The sequence below is a fragment of the Simochromis diagramma genome, unplaced genomic scaffold (assembly GCF_900408965.1).
Source record: "Simochromis diagramma unplaced genomic scaffold, fSimDia1.1 OVJJ01000816.1, whole genome shotgun sequence".
Classification (NCBI taxonomy): Eukaryota; Metazoa; Chordata; class Actinopteri; order Cichliformes; family Cichlidae; genus Simochromis; species Simochromis diagramma.
In genome coordinates this window covers 3,112,885-3,136,848 of record NW_024386908.1, presented here as the reverse complement: position 1 = coordinate 3,136,848, position 23,964 = coordinate 3,112,885, and the positions used below count along the sequence as shown (strand labels likewise).

The 23,964-nt window shown below is 42.8% G+C and overlaps 1 protein-coding gene across 4 annotated transcripts in view; it reads right to left on the bottom strand.

The window, feature by feature from the left end:
- Positions 1 to 6,105: 6,105 nt before the first annotated feature.
- Positions 6,106 to 23,964, bottom strand: part of LOC120735583 (kinesin-like protein KIF21A) — a 42,178-nt gene continuing 24,319 nt past the window's right edge. For 2 of the 4 annotated variants that reach the window (XM_040035017.1, XM_040035014.1), the window contains 33 exons: positions 22,255 to 22,389; positions 22,000 to 22,164; positions 21,627 to 21,742; positions 21,314 to 21,509; positions 21,029 to 21,218; positions 20,051 to 20,114; positions 19,728 to 19,916; positions 19,106 to 19,153; positions 18,432 to 18,492; positions 18,235 to 18,346; positions 17,920 to 18,108; positions 17,643 to 17,842; positions 17,439 to 17,546; positions 17,288 to 17,356; positions 17,070 to 17,215; positions 16,845 to 16,989; positions 16,233 to 16,427; positions 14,659 to 14,760; positions 13,972 to 14,137; positions 13,689 to 13,709; positions 13,043 to 13,100; positions 12,002 to 12,056; positions 11,527 to 11,741; positions 11,156 to 11,329; positions 10,841 to 10,873; positions 10,499 to 10,635; positions 10,309 to 10,393; positions 10,135 to 10,224; positions 9,891 to 10,049; positions 9,675 to 9,792; positions 9,183 to 9,353; positions 8,876 to 9,072; positions 6,106 to 8,761 (listed from right to left, as the gene is read on the bottom strand). In XM_040035017.1, the coding sequence (XP_039890951.1) occupies positions 8,707 to 8,761; positions 8,876 to 9,072; positions 9,183 to 9,353; positions 9,675 to 9,792; positions 9,891 to 10,049; positions 10,135 to 10,224; positions 10,309 to 10,393; positions 10,499 to 10,635; positions 10,841 to 10,873; positions 11,156 to 11,329; positions 11,527 to 11,741; positions 12,002 to 12,056; positions 13,043 to 13,100; positions 13,689 to 13,709; positions 13,972 to 14,137; positions 14,659 to 14,760; positions 16,233 to 16,427; positions 16,845 to 16,989; positions 17,070 to 17,215; positions 17,288 to 17,356; positions 17,439 to 17,546; positions 17,643 to 17,842; positions 17,920 to 18,108; positions 18,235 to 18,346; positions 18,432 to 18,492; positions 19,106 to 19,153; positions 19,728 to 19,916; positions 20,051 to 20,114; positions 21,029 to 21,218; positions 21,314 to 21,509; positions 21,627 to 21,742; positions 22,000 to 22,164; positions 22,255 to 22,389 (4,164 nt within the window). In that variant the 3' untranslated portion in view covers positions 6,106 to 8,706. The remainder of the gene's footprint in view (positions 8,762 to 8,875; positions 9,073 to 9,182; positions 9,354 to 9,674; positions 9,793 to 9,890; positions 10,050 to 10,134; positions 10,225 to 10,308; positions 10,394 to 10,498; positions 10,636 to 10,840; positions 10,874 to 11,155; positions 11,330 to 11,526; positions 11,742 to 12,001; positions 12,057 to 13,042; positions 13,101 to 13,688; positions 13,710 to 13,971; positions 14,138 to 14,658; positions 14,761 to 16,232; positions 16,428 to 16,844; positions 16,990 to 17,069; positions 17,216 to 17,287; positions 17,357 to 17,438; positions 17,547 to 17,642; positions 17,843 to 17,919; positions 18,109 to 18,234; positions 18,347 to 18,431; positions 18,493 to 19,105; positions 19,154 to 19,727; positions 19,917 to 20,050; positions 20,115 to 21,028; positions 21,219 to 21,313; positions 21,510 to 21,626; positions 21,743 to 21,999; positions 22,165 to 22,254; positions 22,390 to 23,964) is intronic. The other 2 variants (XM_040035015.1, XM_040035016.1) reach the window with 2 other exon arrangements.

Here is a 23,964-nt window from a genome sequence, read left to right as displayed (position 1 = left end):
TTATTTCTCGTCATATTTTTTTTACATTCTAAATCCAATTTCTGAATATTCAGACAAATTTAAAGATTGTTGTTTTTTGACCTGATCCATTTTTATGCTCTTATATTATCATGGTTGTGTGAAATGGGCTCAAAGATGACAATAATACTAATTATGATTTGCTATGGGATTTCTTTCAGCATTATATCAAACAAAAGTTTTATTATGCCAGGAAAAACAAGCATCAAGCCTGCATTATTATTTTTTAGCTGAGATACAGACTAAAGGGCATCTGCAACTTCAAGCTTGAAGTCAGTGAACTACAGTATTTGCTGTAAGTGCAATAGCAAATCACTGGATAGGACCAAAACTCCAATCCCCCCCTTTTTTGTCCCTGGTGGTTTGAGTCCCCACAGATTCGTTGGCTGTTTTGTTCCCTGTGGATAATCCAGCCTTCATGTCTGTCCGTGTGTCTAGACACACACTCTTCTAGTCTCTGTAGCCTGTGAGGAGATTGTTAGTGTTATTATTATTAGTGTTTGTGAAGAAACATTAATAACCGTCTCACTCTCTCTCCCCCTTTCTCCACGCTAGGAGGATAAGCATCGGATTTAATTAACTGAAAGGGAGACCCTCCGCTAGCAGAGAATAGAATGACAGCGTGATGAATGTGAAGGGATAAGGAGGAGAGTCGCAATATGAGGACACTGTGTGATGAGTGTGCGATTCCAAAAGTAGCTCTACAGTACTTTGAATGTTTCTCTGGAGGCGTGTATATGTGTGTGAGTTTGTAAGAGCTTATCAGGAAACACGTTTGTGCTAGTAAACAAGGCAGCAAGGACACAAGATAAGGTAAGGAATGTCACAAGGCCGAGTGCAATGCATGTTTAAAAAAAAAAAAGTGTCTACTTGTGGTATATATCACACGAGTGTGTTTGTGAAAGCATCGTGTTGGGATGATGGAGTCAGAAGATTTTAAAATGACGCATCTTGGTATTAGTCAGTGTGTTTACTGGCTACTTCTCTAAATATAGCTGTCTTACACACACACACACACACACACACACACACACACACACACACACACACACACACACACGCCCTGAGTTGAATGTGCAGCATGATGGTGAAAACTATTACAGCACCTTTGGGCAAACATCATACCCCTGCCCTGTGTCCGTGTGGGCAGTGCGGTGGATGGGTTCGCACACACGCGCGCACACACGCGCGCGCACACACACACACGGACACGCATACAAAAGTGCAAGGGCAAAAATTAATACACAGGCACAAACATACAGTATTTGCAGGTGGCACAGAAAGAAAGACAGAAGCTCAATGTAGGCACAAACATCACATCATCACCACAAGAATGAGCACCACAGGAAGCAACACTGTCTCAGTTAGACAAAAGCACGCACACATGCACGGGTACACAAAAAACTTTTCGGTCCATGCTGTCAGAATGATGATATCCATTAATCATAATTGAGCAGCTGAGTCCCTGCGCATGCATAAAACATGAAGCCAATTGTAACCAATAAATCCCCCACATATAGTAATTATTACACACAACTGTGTTACCGGCTATCCATTCCACGTGCTCGTCTCATCGAGGGTCACGGGGTTACTGAAGCCTAGCTCCACTGACAGTGTGCAAGAGGAAGGGTACATACTGGACGGGTCAATGTGCTCACCATCCATCACAAACTAACAGACGCACACACGCAACCACTCACACCTGCAGCCAATTTATAATCACCAATTAACCCAACATGGACTGTGGGAGAAAGCTGCAGCATCCTGAGAAAACCCACGCAGGCACAGGAAGAAGACGCTAACCAATGCATCTCTATTAAAGCACCCACCTACATACTGTGTACATACTGGTGTTCATAGAAGCATTAGTGTTTCAGTATTTTTCTTTCCCCCTTGAGTAGAAATCATTTAAATTAACAGAAGAAAAGATATTTCTTTTTTACACTAGCCCACGTTTCCATTTCTACAAAAATCTACCCAATAGCTAGTGTTTTAATAGCGTTTAATAGTGTTTTAAAGTGTTTTAATAGTGTTTTAAATCTTTATAACTTTAAGAAATAGAAAATTTGGAAGAAAAGCTTCTGGACTTCTTTAAGTTGCTTGAAGACGTTTCACCTCTCACCCGAGAAGCTTCTTCAGTTCTAGGGTCAAAAGGTGGAGAGTCCCAGATTTAAGCCCTATGGGAGTGTTTCCCCAAGAGGGATATGGACCCCCTATTGATCCACTACCTAATCACACGAGCCAAGGTGTGAAAACAGGTGTAGGTCACAATCAGCCAGGGTTTCGGGTGAACCCGCTGTGAAACCTGGCCCCACCCTATAATGTGATTTCCTGAGGTCAAAAGGCCCAGGATGTGAGTGGGCATTAAGTTGTCTGGGAAGGATCTCAAAACTGGATTATAGATGGCAGACAGTTGGTGTCGTAAACCACCGCCTCTGTTCAAAGATGGTCGTTCACAGTCGACATAGATGGCTTCTTTCACTCATCTTTCAAACCATCTTTTCTCTTTGTCCAAAATTATGTCCCTCTTGGGGAACACTCCCACAGTGCTAAAATCTGGGACTCTGCACCATTTGACCTTAGAACTGAAGAAGTTTCTCGGATGAGAGGTGAAACGTCTTCAAGCAACTTAAAGAAATTCAAATGCTTTTCTTTCTAAGCTCCTTAGACTACAATGACCTGGATGACTGAGAACCTTCACAGAGATTGCGTGAAAGTCACTTTTTTGCCCATGTTTATTTACTCTCTTCTTTTTTCTTTTTCTTTTTTTTCAAAAAGTGGAGTCAGAAGCGTTCACATTTGGATGAAACTGTGAAGCACAATGGTTATCAGGTAAAACTAGCAAGCTAGCAAGCTGCATCTACAATCTGCATGAGCCCGTCACATGGACACCCATGCTTACTAATTAGCACAAAATAATATAAAAGCAGTAGTAGTAAAAAGAAACTAAAATGAATTACTAGAATTTCACAAACATGACGTAAGACACGCTCTTAGTACAGCTAAGTATGGTTTAGCTTTCCCGTTCCATGACTTGAATTAGCAAAGATAAAGCTTAGCTGACTAGGTTACAAACTGCCAGCTACACTCACTTGTATTGTATACACCTGCCAGTCAGTGTGACGGTCCTATAACTCCAGTGTTATAAGTCTAGTGTTTAGTAACACTTAAACCTGTGAGTTAAAAGCCTCTTCACCCGAATGGGGAAGTTAGCAATACTAACCTTGGTGTTCATGGCGTACTTTGATGTATAAAGCCTCGTCAATCACAAGTCGCTAACCAATGAGTGTTTGGTAGTGATGTACCAATATCATTTTTTAAGCGATAAAATTACCCCCAGCAACTTAAAGGTATTTTTTATACACATTCTCGAGTTTTCTTTTACTTTCCCCACATTTTGTCACCTAATTAGTGTCATGCTAGCATGTGCTGTCCCCAGTTTCACTGTGAGATCAAACCCTCACTCGTCAACCTCGTCTGTCACCTGCAATTTTTGACATAATGTATGTATTAGCTTCAGTGATGACCCCTTAGCAACTTGGCTCTCAAGTATTAGAGTACGTTTTACAGTAAATAGGAGATAATGCTCATCTATGTTTCTCTTTCAGCTCAGGAATGTTGCCCCTGTGAAACATCCTATGTGGTTATGATGTGCTAATTGACTCTTCGCTGTACAGGGTTCGACTGGAGAATTCTCTGGGTTTAATAGTCACTGACATTTACATAATTCATAGTGATCTGCACTCATACAAAGAGATCTACAGTAGATGATTCAATTCAGAGTCTAAGTCCATTCTGTCAACAAGCACTTTACATTCTCAATTCTCACTGTTGCCCTCTTTTTATTCACGATCACTCGCCTAGTTTCCAACCTCTCCATTCTCCAAGTGGCTCACGGTGTCAAAGCTTTTAAGCCACCGCTCTCTAATTTCATGCTAAAACACTTTATAGACGTATTAAAAATGTTGTTCTTTCCGGTCTATTTTGCATCATAACTGAGATCCACTGAGATAGGGTGATTTCTGTGCTCGCATTAGGAGAGGAGGCAGCAGTGGCTCATCAGTTCTGGTCATAAAACAGGGGCACCGGTGGAGGATTCACTCTGTGGAAAATGGAACTGATGGTGGTTATTGACCGTGTCCTCCAGATCCTCATTGCTGCTGAGAAAAACGTCTTTAACTACCAAGTGGTGGGTTTCCTCGCCCCTCATCTTGTCCTGCTGATTCAGTCTTTAGATTTGTTTTCATATGGCTTTAAAAGAAATGAAAAGCACATTAGGTGCTTTAGGTGTTCGTTTTTTTTCCCACGCCGCATACTAATCTACATTCTTCTTACCAATCACGCCCACGTTTATTTCAGGAAATCATCCAAAGATAAAAACAGAGAACTGCCTCTGGTCTCCCTCTGGTATTCCACTGCTTGTTTTAATTTAATTTCTTGACCAGTGTTGAAGAGGGCAAGCCACGAAGAGAAAAAGCGAAATCTCCCCCCTCGCCCAGGACCATTTCACAGACAAAAATGAACCGGTATTGATTGTAATCCCTGGATAAATACAGAGCACATGCAGCTGCAGAAATCCCATTATTCAGACAGAATTAACTGTGAAACAAGAGCACCTGCTTAAGGTCCACACATCACCAATCAGTGCGTTCACTGAGCAGATTAGAGGAGGATATGTTATCTGAACTCATCATACATTACGTCGCAATTAAACTGAAAGTGGAATTCCCAGTCCACACCTTCAGCCCGACAGATTGTAATTGATTTCTGGTGAAACCTGATCATCAGGGTTGTACTTTATGCGACAGTAACTCAGCTCTTATTAAATTCCATAAATTCCAGAGGAGCTGGTAGGACAGAGAGCCGGTGTCAGGTATAAAAACTGTCATGTTGTTTTTCAAAAACTAGTCTTTTGAAACAGCAGCAGTAATACTGTCTTGTCTGTGGTAGCTGACACACACGTTATCATTCTAGGACGTTGCAGACATTGCAGTCCGGTTATGTTTTACTTCCTTTAAAGTGTGATATTTTTCTACAAACAAACACTCAGTCATAAAGCGCCGCGTGATGCGTGAATCCTTTCCGTGTGAATTCCCCATTAAAAGCGCTGACCTGTTTTCCATGCCACCTCAACCCCAAATGTGCTCTCAAATGAAACATAATCAACTCCCTGTCAAAATAAAAGCAGAGAAAGGAAATAAGTTATGCTGAGTTAATGAGGTTGAAAGTGACATTGTGTGGGTGTTATGTCATCTGATTGCACTTATGAGGCGTATTAATTCTGTTCCACTTTATACTAAAGTTCAACACAGTACATATAAGAAAGTGTCAGACACTGTTCCTCTGCCATGAGGCCAGTTAACACTCTGCTGCTCTCACTACCTCTGAACATTGAATATCGATCCTTCTTCTGTTTATAAGATTGGGGAAACCTGCAGTCAGCTGAGACTGAAGAAATCACTTGGATGAGTGACGAAACGTTTCTCCCACAAAAAAAGCTACGTCCAGATGAACAGAATCAACTTTTGGAGATCGATCCTTCTATCACTCTTTACATTATTATTTTTTAATCTTTTTTGCCTCCCGCTTTGTATTTAGCAGTACACTTCAGGCAGTGCTGCTGCCTGGAGTTATAATTAAAAGGCAATTGAAATAAGCTGGCAGACAAATAATGACTCAATGGGTACAGAGAGGAAGATACTGCACAACGTATATATCGCATGTTGAGGACACACAGTGTTTAAGATTCTACACATATTTAAAAGTCATAATTATTCATAGAGCCATAGGCCAAATTATTCCATCATCCAATGGTGCATTTATTTATTTGCGGTTTTCTTTTTGTGGAGTTTGGATGTGGGTATTGCCTGAAATTGTAATTAGTCATGACAGAAATGATTAAAATAATACAGAAAGAAAGCCTCATTTGTATGCACATCAAATGAAGCACAGTCTCTGTGTTTACCTACTCAATCACTCAGGTGTCATTATACAGTACTACCACCATGTGGTCACAACATATTAATACATGAGTTAAAGAAAAAAAAAACAAGACAGACATGAAGCTTAAAAAAAACAAAACAAACAAAACTTTTTTAAATATTAAAATTTATTTCCACGCTGCAACCGATCTTAATCACTTAAAAATTGTTCACAAGACAATCAGCAGGAATGAAACGGCGTATTTACACAAGAAGAAATTTACAGTCACATTTCAAAATATAATATTACAATTAGAGGGATAACACTTACAGCTCATCTGGTTTCTAGGGGATTATTTAGTCAATGGGACTGAAAACCGATTTCTGTACTCGATTTAAGCTCTTTCTTGTGAGACAGAAGGAAAGTCAATTCAACTCACAAAATAAAAAGATTTTTCAGTGCAATTACCTGAGTCCCACTGACTTTACCTTTGCTAACAACTTCTACCTCATGTATCCCAGTAAGAGCAGCAAATTTATTTAACAGATACTTGTGATAGAGTAGTTCAGGAGCAAATGTTGACCTAACCTTTTTAATGAGGGATAGCCAACATTTATCAGGTAGTGATTTCTCAGTCACTGCATACAGTTCAGGATTAATTACAGGCACTGATAATACCTCTGTATATGGAGTCAGTCGTCTACAAAGCAAGATAACAGCGGTATCAGATGGAAAGAGTTCAAAAACTTTCAGTGGATAAGACACAACAGAAAAATCAGAGAAAAAATAAATAAATAGTCGTAGCATTTTTACACATTTAACAGACTGAATGTTCTTTTCAAATGCTTAACTGCAGCACATGTGCAGTTTACAAGTACTAAAACAGCAGAGATAAACAGTAATATACAAGAAACTGCCACACAATTTGGTTGGAAAAACATGCACATATACACACTTGAAGAAGAAATGCTTTCACAAGACTAACTCATACCGTATTACATGACTTGGGAATTACAAGGTGCTTGAGTCTATCAAGATGAATGGTTTACAATCACTGACTGTAAATCAGAATGTTTCATAAAAGCACTTGCTGCCAGAGCAGTGCTTCAGCTGTGCAAGTGTCGTACAACTATCGAAGACGGGGAGAGAATTACGCTCAGTGGATTACATAACATGTAAAAATAACGGGAAGTACAAAGTAAAAGACCAAGAGATGCTTTATAAAAAAGCATCAACCAGAGGATTGAGAAACCGAGCTGATGGCCGACTATAATCAGAAAAATGTGAACAAATCTTCATTATTACCTGTTCTTAAATGGTTATCCTGCTCAGAGGAGTTATTTTTTAAAAACCTGTTGCAATGTGCTACCATACACATTCAAAAATGATCACAATCTAACATTTATTAAGTGTTTTGCCACACGCAGAATCAATGTGCGGGCAAATGCGATAAATAATAGATTTGCTGCTAGCTAGCTAGCATATTTTTCTGTCTGTTTTTTAAATTTCAAATATAATTGAATGTTCAAGTAGTTTCATAATTCAGCTGTCTTACAGAAAGACAGGGCAGGATATGTTTTCTGGTCACGGTGAAAAGTATCAGCTAAACTAGCTAAAAGCTAACTAGCCTAGCAGGTACTAGCCTTTTAAGCTAGGAAAGTTAACTTTATTTTACGTTGTTCAGATTTATACAATTATAGATTTATATAGTTATTTAAAAATATTACATTACACTTTGAATTATTATGGGTTTTAAAATGTCTTTTGCTGTTATGTCTAATGACAAAGTAGCCTTTTTCAAAGGTAATGTTTCAGCAGATAGTACTCTCTGCTTTTTAAGGCAATATGTAATGTAGGAATAGTGCTATTCAGCTATGATGCCTGCAGTTTGTTAGAGATACAACATTGTCACTTTATTTTATTTATTTTTTTAAAAGCTTAATCCTGACTAAGCCTGGGTAAATTTAAACTGTATAAGAACCGTGTTAAAGGAGCATGGTTTATGCCTTATTTTGAGGCCTCTACTTTAATCTGATGGGTTTGGCAGTAACAGCTCAATATTAAGACCATATGCAGCTTCAGTTGGTCCTTGGTAACTGAGAACACATGCATACATAAAGAGACCAGCACAACAATGCCAGAAAGACACAATAAACCACCCATCACGTGAACAAAAAGACAGTTATTGCTGGAGTTTAAATATTTCCGTGTCTTGTCTTGGGACACAGACGTTTTCAGCAGTCTTGGTTATGATGAAGAAAAATTGGTGCAATGAAGCAAATAATTTAATCTGTTTTCCTTTTTCTTAGTAGCTCTGGCAAAAATGAATAATATGCATAGACAGTATCCATGTTGTCTTGCGTTGAACTGACAGGGAATGTTGAATACACCACAAACTCCTGGATCAATAAATCCATACTTTTCTTTTCACTCTATTACAGTCACAGCTATGAAATGAGCTGGCCACTGCAGCAGTTCTATGATTATAGGAGCTTGAGAGGTTCACGGATGATGTTTTGACCTAAAATGTCAGTAATGCTACTCAGCTGGAAAGAATGATTTCCCTGAAACTATTCCAAGTGAAGCATCAGGGATGTTTTAAGGTTATTGTGGGCCTATCCTGCCATACCTATTTATTTGGGACCCTCTCTGGGTTTCCCAGTCAGTAATTTCTCAAGTCGAAGATGTTATAGAAACTTTGCAAATAATTCATGTTGACTGACTGATGGCCAGTGAACAATCCTGTGTCATTAAATCCAGCAGTCATTAAAATCCATCCTCCAGAGATGCTTTGGCTTCCCAAATCTTCACAGTTCGGTCACTGTCGAAAACACGAAGGTAAAGTTTATGATAATAATCAAAATTTGTAATTTTAACATGGCAGGATCGTAGTTCAACACTACTGACTAGTGTTCAACTATGTTAGGAGACTTACTCAGAGGCAGTGAACAGTTGGCTGCTGTTAGTAGCCAGGCCGTTGATCGGACTGTCGTGTCCTTGGACCTCACCGAGGGGTGCAAGCGAGTCAGTGTGCCAAAGGCGCAGCAGCCCTCCTCTGCATCCACTGAGCAGAACCGGGGAGCCTGGCACCACGCCCAGAGCACTAACCCAGTCTGCCTTGGCATTGACCGACTAGTAGATGCAATAACAGCCAACAGTTAGTGTAGAGTTTATCAGATTTACAAGTTTAAGTCACTGATATAACCTTTTTAATCTTGGGAAAAATCTTTGATGCACAATACCTGTAACAGTTTCTTACTGGCCAAGTCCCACTTTTTAATATAATAGTCTCTGGAGCTGCTGTAGAAAAAGTCTCCATGCACAGTGAGAGACTCCACACTGTCCTGATGGACGGGGTCAAACGTATGGCAGGAGGTGATGCTACCCTGAGCGCCCTCTGTCACCTCAAACATCTGAAAAACAAGCACATTTGTTCTTTATATATATGGTGGTTATCATAAAGTTTGACGACTCTGTTCATTGCTCCCTGGAAGTATAGTTAGGGCTGGATCAGGTGATCCTCAATCCTCCCTTAGTTATGCTGTTGGTTATGCAACCCTCACTACCCTGGCAAGCAAAATATTACCCCATTGTAACGGGCAATTCCGGACAGTTGGTAGTACTGCAGGAAAAAAGTGTTAATCTAACAGATATATAGATATATAGATATATATATATATATATATGACGCTGCTACAACACATATATGGCTACATTTTTGTGTAGCTTCCTACTTTAATATGATGGTCTTTGGAGCCGGTGAGCACCAGGTCCTGCCCGCTGCCCAACTTTTCGACTGTCAGACACATAACAGGCCCCAGATGGCCGGTCAGCTTCCCCGTAGATGCAAATCTAAAGAAAGGAGTCAAATTAAGAAATCATTACCAAAATAAATACCTCCTATGAAACTGCTTATAGCTAAAACTCCTATCGATGTTACTGTAACTCACTTGCGGAGGTCCCACATGCGGACAGCATTGCCAGCAGCAGCATACAGGAAAGAGCCAGTGTGGTTGAGAGTAATCTGATTGATCTGACTCTCTCCAGGTGGGATGGATAAACTCCGAGCAGAAGAACAGGTGTCTCCTGAGCCCACCTGTCCCGATGACCTTACACGTATAACAAAAATGCAAAGCAATAAGATGGTGATAAAACGTAATGACAGATGCTGGACGGAGGGGCGCGTGAACTTACGTGAGTGTGCGGATACACTTGGCAGAGTCTCGTATGTCCCAAACTTTGATGTAAGCAGTGGAAACAGTGAAGACAAGGCTGGAAGTGTACCTATAATAACAGCAACAAGTAAGTAATCTATCCAAAGGTTAAATACAAAAACCAACGTTACTAGTGATTCTAGTATTCTGGTACCTGACTGAGACGACACTGCTGGGATGATCAGCCAAAGACATGATCTCCTGACCTGTCACCAAGTTCCAGACCTTACATGTCCGGTCTAAGAAGACGCACGAGCACAGGTCAGATTAAGAAACAAAAAGGAAAGAAATCATAGAAAACAGTCTTCTCGTGGTGGCTGTTTGAAAGCTGGTGCAGTTTTTACCTTTAGACCCTGTAAACAGCAGGTCATCAGTGGCGTCTACACAGAGAACAGGCTTGGTGTGGCCCTCAGCTACATAAACACACTGAAGTTTACCCCCCCGACTGTTCTTGGGGCTTGTTACAGGGTTGATGACACCCCTACAAACATGACACAACATTTTAGACTTTCACTAATCAACTTTCTGCACCAGCAAAGCCTTGTAGTGGCATACTGTAGCTGACAGTTTAAAGTGGTTAAAGCAGTGACAGAATGAAAGGGAAAGGAAGTACAGAGTTAACTATTCCCTCTGATTTTAGCTTACATTTGAAATTTAATTAAACATATTAAAGAGGCATGAATTACCTGTGGCCTTCAAACGCAGGCGAGTCCTCCAGCCTGAAACAAAATAATAATGGTTATTTAAAACTTAAATAAATAGAGTTAAACTTAAAGGGCGTATTAGCATCCTAACATTTGCCTTTTGCAACAATTTGCTCAGTAAAGCAGTGAAGTTCAGGCTGCTGGGTTCATGTCATTTTTGTAATCACCTAAATTAAATTATGGCTCATCAGGGGTTCATGAATGGCTCTGTTGTAATTATCCAGCTGCGGCCTGACTGACACATGGCTAAAACTACAAACAAACCTGTTCTTGTGATTAAAGGAAGTTCACACTTACAGGGATTTGTAGTCACTGGCTTTGGTTTTAGTTTCCGCTGTGCTAACTGGAGCTGCATGTACAGGTCCTGGGATCTGCGACGCCACGCCTCCTTTCTCGTGCATCTTCCTGCGGCTGAGCGGCGAGCGCTCCAGTTGTTTCCTCTCAGCTCCTGTAGGTGATCTGGATCTGGAACTACAGACGGTAAAGATTTCACAAGGGGTTTTGTTCTTCTGGAGTAATAACACGTAACATTTTAGCAGCAAGATATCACACAAACAGTCTTCAATATTTCAGAATGCTGAATGATGAGCACTGGAAATATCTGGCATTTCAGAAGAGAACTTTGATATTTTTGTGCCCTGCAGAGAAATGTTGCTTTTACCACTTACATGGCAGCTGGCCTGGCAGACAGCGCAGATGGGGAAACAGTTTGCTCACGGTCAGCGGTTTGACCAACCGCTTGACCCTGCATGTCTGCCGGTCCTTCCAGGCGCTCAGCGAGGGGCAGCAGAGGGGCTGAAAAGTCTCCAGTGGGGGATTCACAGGACAAATCTCCACTGCTGGCATAAAGCAATTCCATCTGTGTGGTGGTTCGCCTTCGAGCCTGGGGGACCAGAATAGTTTGGAACATGGATCACCGGACTCACAACTCACTAAGCAGCTAGTAATTATCCTAAATTCAACAAAGTATTGTGGAACTTCTGCTTAACTTTGGATGAAGTAAAAAGGAGGGGAATTGGAAAAATATGGATCAAATATTATAAAGTAAATTCAGTTTTAAATTTAAAAACATTTTTTAACTGTTAAACGTAAAACACATGGGCTTAAACAGTATGCGGCACATTGCCCGGCAGAGTACAGTACCTTGCTTCTTGGTCTGGATTCACCACACATCTTCATTAAATCTGATGCCAGTGTGCTGAAACACAGAATTTTCAACCAGTTATTCCCAGTACATGTTAGGCTAGCAGTGTTAGGCAGTACAATGTTTACCAATTTTATGATATTAGCATTTAATTTGCACCTGCACTTTCAGACTCGAGATATGCAGCATCATCCCTATGTTTTGTCTGAGAACGCTCTTCTTCACCAAAGAAGTGGGGAAAAAAAGGAAAGAGAAAACACAACTGGCGTCTGGATAGAAAGTGATCCTCTTCCTCCTCACTTCAAATTTATCTCCAGAACTGAAGCCAGGACTCTAATGCACACGCGTGTGCATAAACACGCTCAGCAGATTAGACATCCAGCGCACCCCTCAACATTATGAGAGCTAATTTTAGGCTTTCAAGGGTTCTAAAAATCACACTTTGTCTCTGATAAACAGTTTGATTGCTTTCACACATGTGACAGTTGGCTCATATTACAGCTTGTTCGCCATCTGTATCTGAGTCTGATAATGTTAGAGCCACTTCAACGAAGGTTTCACAAATGCCAGCTAACAGCAGCTAACAACGGCTAACGGCAGCTAACAGCAGCTAACAGAGGCTAACGGCAGCTAACAGAGGCTAACGGCAGCTAACAGAGGCTAACGGCAGCTAACAGAGGCTAACGGCAGCACACAATAACATGCAGGAAAAAGTTGCCTGCTCAACTACGTGAGCTACAATGGTACAAACAAAAACAGGCCTCGTCAATAACTAGTATTTGCTTTGTCTATATCCGGCTTCTGTACAAGCAACAAAGTAGTTAGTGACACAAAGTCGTTAGCATGCAATGAACGTGGGATTTCACAGATCCAGGCATCACTCGTTTAAAATCGCAAAGACGGCAAGGGGCGAAAATGCTCATCAAAAGGGGACTTCTGCGATCATGATGCATGAAATCATGAATTACTTTTTTCTTCTTCTAACTGTGAACCTATAAAGTGCTTTTGAATTGATAACCTGTGCAGGTGTATATATTTACCTGCCCTCTGTGGCTGGACTGGGGGTGGATTCATCACTACTGCTGTCATCTCCATTCTCTGCAATAATGACAGACACAAATAAAGACACATTTGAAAAAGGGAAAAACAAAGAAAAATGTGTCTTTGTGAGTGTGGAAAGCATGTGTGACTTCCTTGATGGCACATTTTAGATGTCAGGGACTGTTCAGAATGTTGCTGCAGCGGTTCATAAACGAGGTCGGGGGGTCGTTTAGTGTAGTTTTAGATAAAGGGTGATCTGGGAGAGAAGGAAATGGAGGAAAACGCAAGAGAAGACAAACACAGAAAGGCTGACACGCAAACTGCTGCTTCCACATAATCGCAGCTCATCCTCATGAAGTGGGACTGGCTAGCAGGTGGGGTGACACGTCATGCATATTACTGGCACAGTTACGACAGCCGGGTTAGTTTTTATCAGGACTGCGATGCACGTGATGCACACGGCAAGATTCCATCATTTTTTTCAAATGTAGATTTTTTTCTTTCTAATTTGGAAACTAATTGCACAAAAAAATCAGACTGAAAACAGTTCACAGTTTGGGAGCAACATTTAATGGAAATCGTGTAGTGTGCACGTGCTTTGCTCTCTCACGCACTAACGTACTGCTGTGTATTTTTGTCACTCACCTGGAGACAGGTAACCTAACTCTGAGCTCACAGCAACACCACAGAAAGAAACAAACAGAAATCAAAAATCAAAACCCAAAGATGAGGAAAAAGGCTACTCGTTACTTTACTGGCTTCAGTGACAATTTGATGCTTCATAGTGACAAATTCTTCACATTTCTTTTGGACAAGCTGAGGAAGCCTGTAAAGTAAAAAAGTAGCCGCACACGGTTAAAAAGATGACTGAAAAAGGTGATTGCGCCCGACGGGCTCGGACCCGAGTCGATCTGTCGGCGCCCGCTACCTTGCAAAGCGCTGCCCAGCAAGGCGTCCAGCTCCGGGTTGATCTCAGCTTTCTCCTTGAGCATGTGGAAGAGCAACTGGTTCTGCGTGGCGCTATTGATCTCCGTCTGCTTCAGCCTGCCCTCCATCACCTTCAGCTGGGAGTCCTTTTGAGCCGCCTGCAGACCCTGAGTCCCGGCACAGCAGAGAGATTATCACAGAGCTCTTTTTAATTGTTTGTACTCGTATAACGGAGGTCGACCTCCGCATCTGTTCAGCGCAGGAAACAAACATAATAAAGGCTCGGCCTCTTTCAGTTTAGTGTGAAGTAGTAATTACTTCCGCTTCTTTGTTTGTGCTCTCAGTCTTCCTCCTTTTGCCGCTGGGCTGACTGCATTTCCTCACTGGACCAATTAGGTTTCGCCAAATCTAATCTTATCTAATCTAATGGAGACTTAATTCAATCGTGTTGTTCCATTAAAGGTCTCATTAGATTCAATCTCATAAAGGAGCCATGGTTACGAAGAAAACGGGCTCGGGATAAACAGGCAAGCTGCAAGCGAGTTACCACGACGACTGCAAATAATCGCTATGCAATTAAATTCATAAAGCACTTCTACTTAAAGAAAGGTTGGCATCATAAAAAATAAACATTGTGATATTTTGTAATATTTATTTGACATGTCTGGTGTGAGTCATCTGTTGGTACCTTATTAATGGCCATAGTCATGAAATGGTCAAGTAGGAAGCGGGACTCAGATAGGTTACAGGAACTGATGACAGCAGCAGCATCCACGGTGTCTCCTTCCTCCTGCAGCCCACAGTGATGACACATTTCATAAAACATTATTGCGAGGAACTTGACAACTTATTTCCACACAGTGTGATTTGATTTAAAATGAGGACAGCAACCTTCTTCCATAGCTAACACCAGCTATCAGCACTGCTAACACAAACAAGTTTTATAAATAGCAATTCTGTGAGAGATTTCCTGATGTGCTTGGGATCATCATCCCGTTCTATGACCCAGTTGGCCTCACTTCTGACTCTAGAGCACTTTGGTATACAGAGGAGTTCATGGTCGACTCAATGGCCACAAGGTGCCCGGGTCCTGAGCTGCAAATCAAGCCCAAATCATTACTCTGCCACCAAAAGTGCTTGGTCTGGTTTTCTCCAAATGTGAAGCTGTGCTTTACAGCGAAATATCTCCACTTTGGTCTCGTCTGCGTCTAAAGGACACTGTTCCGGAAGTCTTGCAGTTTGTTCAGATGCAAAATCTGCAGCAACTCTCTGGTGTAGGTCTTTGTTGAGGATTTCTGGAACGTCTACTCCTGGCAATATTGGGGGGGCACTGTGTTAAAACACAGCGGACATTCCCAGACCTCCAAAATGCCAAAACATCTGCTTTTATAGAGGTGCATTGAAGTGCATTTGATTAGAGTTGTACTTCTTTTTTAACAGGACAATTAAAACAGAAAAACATCTCAAACTGCCTGGATTATGAGAGCAAACATTGTTAGCTGCTATAAAACTTTCACCCACGGCTGGGATGCAATTTAATGAATCACTAGTCTGACACTAACCATCAGTTAGCAACCCAATCCTAAGCCTGCAGAGATTTCCAGCAACGCACATTTCAGCCAACACAGCATTACATACCACCGCTCTCAGTGCTATCTCATTAGTGACCCCAGGCTTACTATTGATAAATAATTGCACAGTTTAACCCAAGCGGCAGCAAATCAGAGGTTTTCAGGATCCGCGGCTCTCTAATTCCTAAATTGCACACTTTAAACTCAACAATTTGTGCAGCAGCTTAAAGAGCATCGTGAGTGGCTGATGGCATGAATGTGAGGTACAAAACTCAGAGCGTAAACGTTATACGTGCAAACAAAAAGTTACATGTATACACGGCTGATCAGCTGCCACCATTAGGCTGCTTTGGCTGCATTAATGGGCTGTGCTGCCAGTGGGTTGTTGTTTTATTGAGTCATTGTTGTTTTGACAAATAGGCGCCTGATGCTTGTTTGTCAAAGTGGGGCCCAAAATGCTCTGGGACTGTCAGCGGTGCAGAACTACAATTATTTCCCAAATTGATTGCCCAAGGGTGACAGCCACATGCAAGCCCATTCTCGCTAATGAGGCAGCGATGATAGTGTTTGCAATCATTATGAGCTGTGTGCGAGTGTGCGAACATCATACTGCCCTTCTTTTATGAAGCATTACAAACAGACTCGAATAAACACTGGGATCACGCGCGGCCGATTGCTGCTGTTCTCTCACCTTAGCCTCCTCCATCTGCATGATGTTGGCCTGGCAGTCGGCGATGCTGTCGTTGATGTAGTCGATGTTGGCGCTCAGGGACTCCAGCTCCTCGTTCAGAGACGCCAGGGAGCGGTCGGCGTCCGCGCCGTCTACTGCCGTTTTTTCTCTTTTCCTAGACACTCGCTCACGTCGTCTAGTCAGCTCCTCACGTTGCTGGAGAAAAGGCGAGAACAGAGGTTAGAAGGAAAGGAGGACAAAGAAGCATTTTAAAAGCATTTTAGTTTGTGCCACTACACACAAACATCTCTCTCTCTGCAGTAATTGGGCTCTAAAGTAGGAGAGTAGCAGTGAAACTCCTGTAGCATTCATCAGTGACAACAGAAACAGCATGACAGCTGGGGTGGAAGTGGGTTGCAAAGCAGCTTGCAGATGGGCAACAACTGTGTGCAGGCTAAAGCAGCTTAAGTAGTGGGGCCTACGTGAGTTCAGCAAACTGGATATTATCACAATACTTCTCAATACTTCATGTTATTGCGATTTTTACCATTTTGCATTTGCTGAGTATTGAAAAAAAACTGTAATAGTGTATCGACCAGCTGATGTGGGCTCACGACCACCGTTAAACATTACCTTCAGTAGTCTGTTCATATCTGTCTCCATGTTAGAGATGGTCATCCTCTGCATGATGATGTCATTGATGCGTCTCTCCAGTGACTGCCACTTGGCCCTGGCTGATCTGTTGAGGTAGATACTTCCCATCCGCACTGGGGAACTCCTAAAGAAGAAGGCATTCTTTCAGACGTCTCACTCTGCTGACATGCACACTCACGCTGTAAATGCGCTAACGCGGTTTACCTGGCTCCGTTTGAAGAGCTTGCACTAGAGGACTGCAGCCGTCCTGGGACTGCTCTATGAGAGGGTTCCTGAGGAGGTTCAGGTAGGCTCACTTTCCTGCTCACCTTTCCGGACACGGGCCTCACCTGGCGCCTAAGAGCGGTCACCTGACACAGAGAACAGGTATAACAAAGCCACATGTAACATAGTCATCATTGCCTCCCTCAACTGCGTTTTACCTCTTCATTCTTCCGACGGAGGATCAGCTCCTGCTGTCTCTTCTGGGCCTCGAGCTGCCTCACCTGGTGCTGTGAGACAAGCTTGATTTTAGTTTTGTATTTATGATCCAAAAGCAACTTTATAAGACATGAGTGTCCCTGTGCCTCTTACCTCAGCTCTGCGCTGGTCTTTTTTCAGCGAGGCTATCTCTCTGTTCCTCCTGCACTCTGTGGCCCTGTTCCTCTCCTGCTGCTCCTTCATCTGGCGCATCAGTGCCACCTGGTGGACAAGCATAACACAGCAAGTGTAGCAGCGCAGCTACAAGACAAGTGTGAAAAGTGCTGCTTATCCCAAAATGAAAAGAAGGAGCTTTACTTTGGTTTTCTTCATCTCGGTCACATCCAGCTGGAGTTTCTTGAGCTGCTTCTCGTACTGCGACTGGTTCTTCAGCAGGCGTGCGTGCTCCTTTTGGGCAGACTGGAGCTTCTGCAGCTCTTTGTTCATGGAGGTCAGCTTCCTCTCGTACTCAGCTTTGATCCGTTTGGCCTTTTCCTCCGTACCGGACTCCACTGAACCTGTGGATGGAGTAGGTTTCATTTCCTTTGCTCTTTAATCCTCTTTGAACAGGCAGATCCTAATTTCTCCATCTTACCCATGTTGTGCAGCACTTTGTCCCTCTCCAGCTGCGTGTCTCTGATCTTGTTCTGCAGCATCATCAGCTTCTGTTCATACTGCTGTTTGAGAGTGTGCAGACGCCGCTGGCTGTTCTCCAACTCATCGATCAGCTTCTGCTTGATGGCGATCTCACAGGTGATGTTGGCCAGGTCGGCCTGAACGTTTTCTGCACACCCCCAAAAAGAAACATGAAGTTCAGGGTGCGGTTTCTTTACAATCTGTGCACAGTTTTGTCTGGGGAAACAAAGATGAGCTCTTATTTTGATACTTCCTTCCATCTGGATAGCTGTACCTTTCTCATCCAGTTCTTCAGAGTCAGACTCCTCGGATGTCTCATCTCCCGCCATCTCAAAGTCCTCTTCTTCTCCATCAGCATCCTCGCCCTCTTCGTGGTCGCTGCCCTCCTGGTAAAATGGTAACAAACGCTGAGTAATATGTGACATTTACATATTATATTTACAGTTTAAGTTATTTAATCCAGCCACCTACCACCTCTGCCTCCTCGTTCCCTCTTTCCTGATCGTTGTCCGGCAGCTCCTCTTTGACAACACTAAAGGAGGGAAAAAGTGTTAGCTCTCTGTCTAAGAAGGAAATGCTACAGTCCCAAGAGTCAAATTCGGACTAACAGGAAGTTAAATCACAACAAATACAGATGAATGACACATGCAAATGATTATAGGCTTGATTAATGAGTGATTTCATTGTGATTTCACAAACATGGAGGACACAGTGGGAGAGACGAAGAGATTAAACGATCAGTAACTACCATCCACATTACATTAGGAGCCGCCGCACACTGCAAAGATCTGCTGACCAAATGCCACACGCTACAGCAAAGTGTGTGATATTTATCAACTCCAGCTCCGAATTTCATATGTTTTCAATGGTTTTGGTATCACAAAACGTGATCTGATCAACACCCTGCAGTGTGCAGTGAAAAGGGAAAAAGAGGGCGAGGAAAGAGCTGGTTAAGTTCCCTGCTCCCTTTGCAGGACCGTGAACCGCCTGTAGGTGCAGAAAAAGTTAGTCGCTTCGGGAATTTGGAAAAGAAGGAAGACTTGGGTCGACAATTAGCTAAAATCACTTCAAGGGAAGGGCACAAATTCCATTGCCAGTTTCAGATTGAGTATTTGAACCCCATTTGTTGATGGGAGGCGGCAAACCTGGCGTCCTCAAGCTCATGATGGTGATTCTCTTCATACTGCCTCAGTCTTCGGTGAGAAGGATGAAGGTGGGGAGGGTGAGGACGGCGGAGGTAAAGAGAGCAGACAGGCCACAGAATTTGGGGGAAAACAAAGGATGTTTATAAGAGAGAGACAGAGAGAGAGAGAGGGCGAGAGAGATCAGCAAGAGGTGAGTGACAAAAACCCCCAAAACAGCAGCTCAAATGATGGATTTTGGTTATGGAGACGTAAAGAAAGGCAGATTTCATGTGAGAAAACCTGATTTAAAGAAAATAAACAGTTCTTTGTAACTTGCAGATCCCAAGCATGTATAGAAATAAAAATATACAAGACAGATGCAGCAAAAGGATAAGCGATCAATGGCCTCCAGCGTGTTGGAGAAGTGGCGACTGAATGCAGCACACATTCCATTAAAGAAACAACAGGGTGTAAACTGCTAATGCAGGGAATCAGCAGATAATTACAACACGCCAAGAGGCGACACTCTGGCTGCACATTAACAGCTCTCCAATTTCTACTTCCTGGCAAAGCGGCTGTTATTCTTACGCACTTCCAGGAACGGACTAGAGCTTCACAACTGTGTGCCAACTTGAACACGTACCTCTTTTTCTTCTTTTTCTCCTTCTTCTTGAGTTTCTCCAGGTCTTTCTTGGCCATCTCGATGACGTCCCTGGCCTCCTTCCCTGGAGCGAGGAGGGCGGGGCCCCCGTACAGCGAGGAACGAGTGGAGGCCCGGGACAGGTTCTTCCTGAGGTTCTCGCTCACGGCCTCGCTCTCCAGAAGTTTGGCTCTGAGGAACGAGTTACATTACACAAACGTTACTGTTGCTAAACACTTGCAGCACATTTTAATGTGAAGTTATACTGTTGTTGCAGACACGTTCCTGTGATCTGGCTAAGGCTAAAATCTGGTCTCCTTTCGTACCTGAGCTCCTCGATTTCTTTGATGTAGTTCTGAATCATGTTGCCGATTTCTTCGTTACCTTCACCTACAATTAAAGGAAGTTAGGACTTTAAATGATATAAAACTATGTTAATTATAAAACTAATAGCTTAAAATCATTTCAGAAACATGCTTTAGTGGTTATTTTATCTGAAATACTGGTTTAAAACATAAACTGTATATAAAAGACCGACATATCAGTAAGGGGATAGTGATTTGGGTTCCAAAAAAGAAGTCTATAAGCCTAATTATCCATACTAAGCATCATCGTCTGGGTCCGATTAAGCAGAGACACCCTCCCTCACTCCGCCCCCTCCTCAAGCTCTTCCTGGTTGTCACTGAGATTCTTCCAATCCTTCTGGGTCTCTTCTCTGTGGGATATGGCCAAAACACCTCACCTAGCAAGCGCTCAGGAGACGTCCTAATCAGATGCCTGAACCACCTCAACTGGTAGCAGCTCTACTCTGACTACTGGTTACTTTGAAACTCACATATTACAACTGTACATCCTGGGTTTGTCAATCAGATCATCCAGTTAGGCTAGGACAGGGTTAGGGTGGAAAACCAACATGGCAGTAGGCACGATGCTCAGCTCAGAATAGACAGTGAGTGATTTATGAAGAAACACTTCAGAACTGATGACATCTTATCTTAGCTTGCTCACGTAAAACTGCAAGGGTGGACAAAAACCTGCCAACATGCTAGCGTTATAGCATGCTAACATTAGCATTTAGCCCAAGGCCCTGCTGTGTATATGGCCATACATAGTAAACGGACTGGTTCTTATGATGACGTCTCACTGTAAACCAACCAACCACTTTTTAATACTAAAATCCCAGTTCTACAAAGATTAGAACTATATAAAAAATAAGATACAGCATATACAGTATCAGCAAAACCAGCTGTGTCATGAGGCTGTGTGAGACACATGTTGTATGAGCTTTTTTGAAAATGTCCTACCTGCTTTGGCGAGAGCCTGGTTTGCCTGGTCACTGAGGATCTGAGTGAGTCGGGCTCTCTGGGCATCAATGGTCTCCTGCATGGCCTTCACTCTCACTCTCAGGTTGTTATTCTCCGTCTGCAACATGGAGTTTTCATGGACCAGGTCGTTCATGCCCTCCATGCCGTCCTCACCCACCATGCGCTTTCCCTAAACAATCGACAAAAGGGCCAAATATTGCTCTGCTCATGTCCTCTACATGGACTGTATTTGTGAAAGCATTCCCGCCTGTGCCACGCTCTTACAGTCTTGTACTCCATCAGCTCCATCTGCAGTCGTGCTATCTCTGTCCTCAGGGCGCTGATCTGCTGGCTGGCCCTATCCTGGTTCACCATCACCTTGTTCTTGATGTTCCGGGCCCGGTTGGCGTATTTTAGTGTGTTCAAGGTTTCCATGAAGTCCCTGTCTGACGGGCTGATGCAGGCGATCATCACAGTTTGACTGGAGGATGCAAGAATAACGATCAAGCCCGTTGATTTCTTACGGCTAGTATGGACATTTAAATGCATATCTAATATTTATTTGAAGAGATATCACAGCAGATTCTTCCCCACAAACCTGTTGCCACCTAGTGAGTCCTGTAACAGCCGGGTCAGTTTGGAGTCTCTGTAAGGCACGTGAGTGGAGCGCTTACTCCTGTCTCCAAGAGCACTGATGACATTTCCCAGGGCGAGCTAAGGAAGGACACGGAAGAGGAGAACAAGCATTCAGCCTTAGTTACCTTGTCATAAATAAGGTTATGGTGGAAGAAATCAACAGTGTAATGCCTATTCTGTCCATCAGGGGTCTCTCCTGCTCCACACACTGGTAAATGCTGGTCTCTTACTTGCTTTTCATCACTGTCCTATTAAATGCAGCTCAAACTAAATTAAGTGGCCAATGACAGCAGCGCAGTGTTTACTGTTTAAAGTTCTCCGTAGAGCTTCCTCACCAGCCCACAGTTGATGGAGATGCCCTCTTTCGCTCTGTCTCCTGTAGCTCCAGTTCTCTTTAATCTCTCAGAACCCGCCAGGTCCACAAAGTGGAACTTGGCCGTCAGAGTCTCAAACTCATCGATCTCCGAGTCGTCAGCCAGACGGTTATCCGTCGCGTTATCCTGGACGAAAAGGGCAAGGAAAGTAAATAAACAGAACTGCGAGTGATGCAAACACACCAGTCCTCTGTTGCCTTTCATAACAATACTTACATTGTTGTCAGGGGAGCAGACTCGCACTTGGCACAAGTGGATGGTGAAGATGGCATGGGAGCGTGAACTCTGGACGTTCATCTGGGTGCTGGCGGTGGTGCGAGACAGAGCGCCCAGCTTCAGACACTGAATCATCTGTTAGAGGAGAGGTGGAAGAAACAGATGACAAAAAATTGTGTGATTTCTCATATCATTTCTGAGCTGCACAGAAATCTAAACATAGAGACTGTTCCTAACCACTGTGATCGTTGAAGAGTTCAGTTAAGAGACTTTAGCAGCTGAAAGGTAAAAAGACTACAAGAACTTAATGATGACTTCCTCACTGGGAGATGTGAGTCTCTGCTGGAGAGAAATCCTACTCACTGAATGGAAACACTACTGTGCAAAACTCTTGAGCAGCACTCATCTTATTCTATTTAGCGAGGAAAAAAAATTCTACTTCTATGGATGTTTCTGCCTTTTGTTCAGTTCTTTGTCAGCATGACACGCTGCTTCAATAATGTTGAGGCCCAGGCTCTGGAGATGACTGGTAGTGTTTCACTGTTACTGCATTGGAAGTGTTTGGGATCAGACTCAGGCCAGATGCATCTTCAGTCTTTATTGGCTTTTTTTCTATTTCTTAACAGGATGACAGCATTCAGATAATGTTCATGTTTTATCCTCCACTTGTCCAGGTTCCTCAATTTTTTTAAAGGACATGCTGCACATGTTTTTGGCTAATAGCTCTTTGGGAATCACCTTGTTGCTGTAAAAATTCTACTTTATGCCTGTTAGACTGTTATCTCTGTGTTTTCCATGTGAGAGCTAAATAGGCTGCTAGTAACTAAGCACTGTATGATACAATATGAAAAAATTGCCATCCATCCATCCATCCATTTGTTTTTGCTCATCCTTTTTCAGGGTCACTCGAGCCTATCCGAGCTGGCTTAGGGCGAAGGCGGGGTACACCCTGGACAGGTCTGTCGCAGGGCTAACACACAGAGACAGACAACCATTTGCACTCACATGCGCTCCCGCATTCACACCTATGGGCAGTTCGGTGTTTCCAATTAACCTATCCCCACTAACTGCATGTCTCTGGACTGTTGGAGGAACATGTTTGCACCCATGCAAACACGGGGAGAACATGAAAACTCCACACAGAAAGACCCCAGCCTGATGGTGGAATTGAACTCAGGACCTTCATGCTGTGATTCATGTTTAAAGTCTTAGTAGATTGGTGTTAAATGGCTTGACAAAAACCCCCAAAATATTCCTCTAAAAGTGGTCAGCTCAAGGACTGAACTGAAAAGGGGGAAAAATACACATACAGAAGGCCTGAAGAGCTGTTCCTAAAGATCCCATTAAAAAACTACTAAATGTAGGTTAACTATCAAGTAATGAAGGGTGGCTAGAAACTTTTGCACAGTGTAACAAGTGTATTTTTACAGCGTTATGAACGAAATGAGTTGAATCAGCGGTCCCCTACCCCCGGGCCACAGACCGGTACCGGTCCGTGAGTCTTCAGGGTTTTTATCATTAACTCAGTTTCCCTGGGTCTTTTCCCGTGCGTTATGAATAAATCTTTTTTTTGGTACCTGTACTGGTTTTATTTTGTTGGATTTATCCGCGACAACTTAAAGGCCGGTCTGTGAAAATATTGTTGGACATAAACTGGTCCGTGGCGCAAAAAAGGTTGGGGACCACTGAATTAAATTAAGATTACCACCA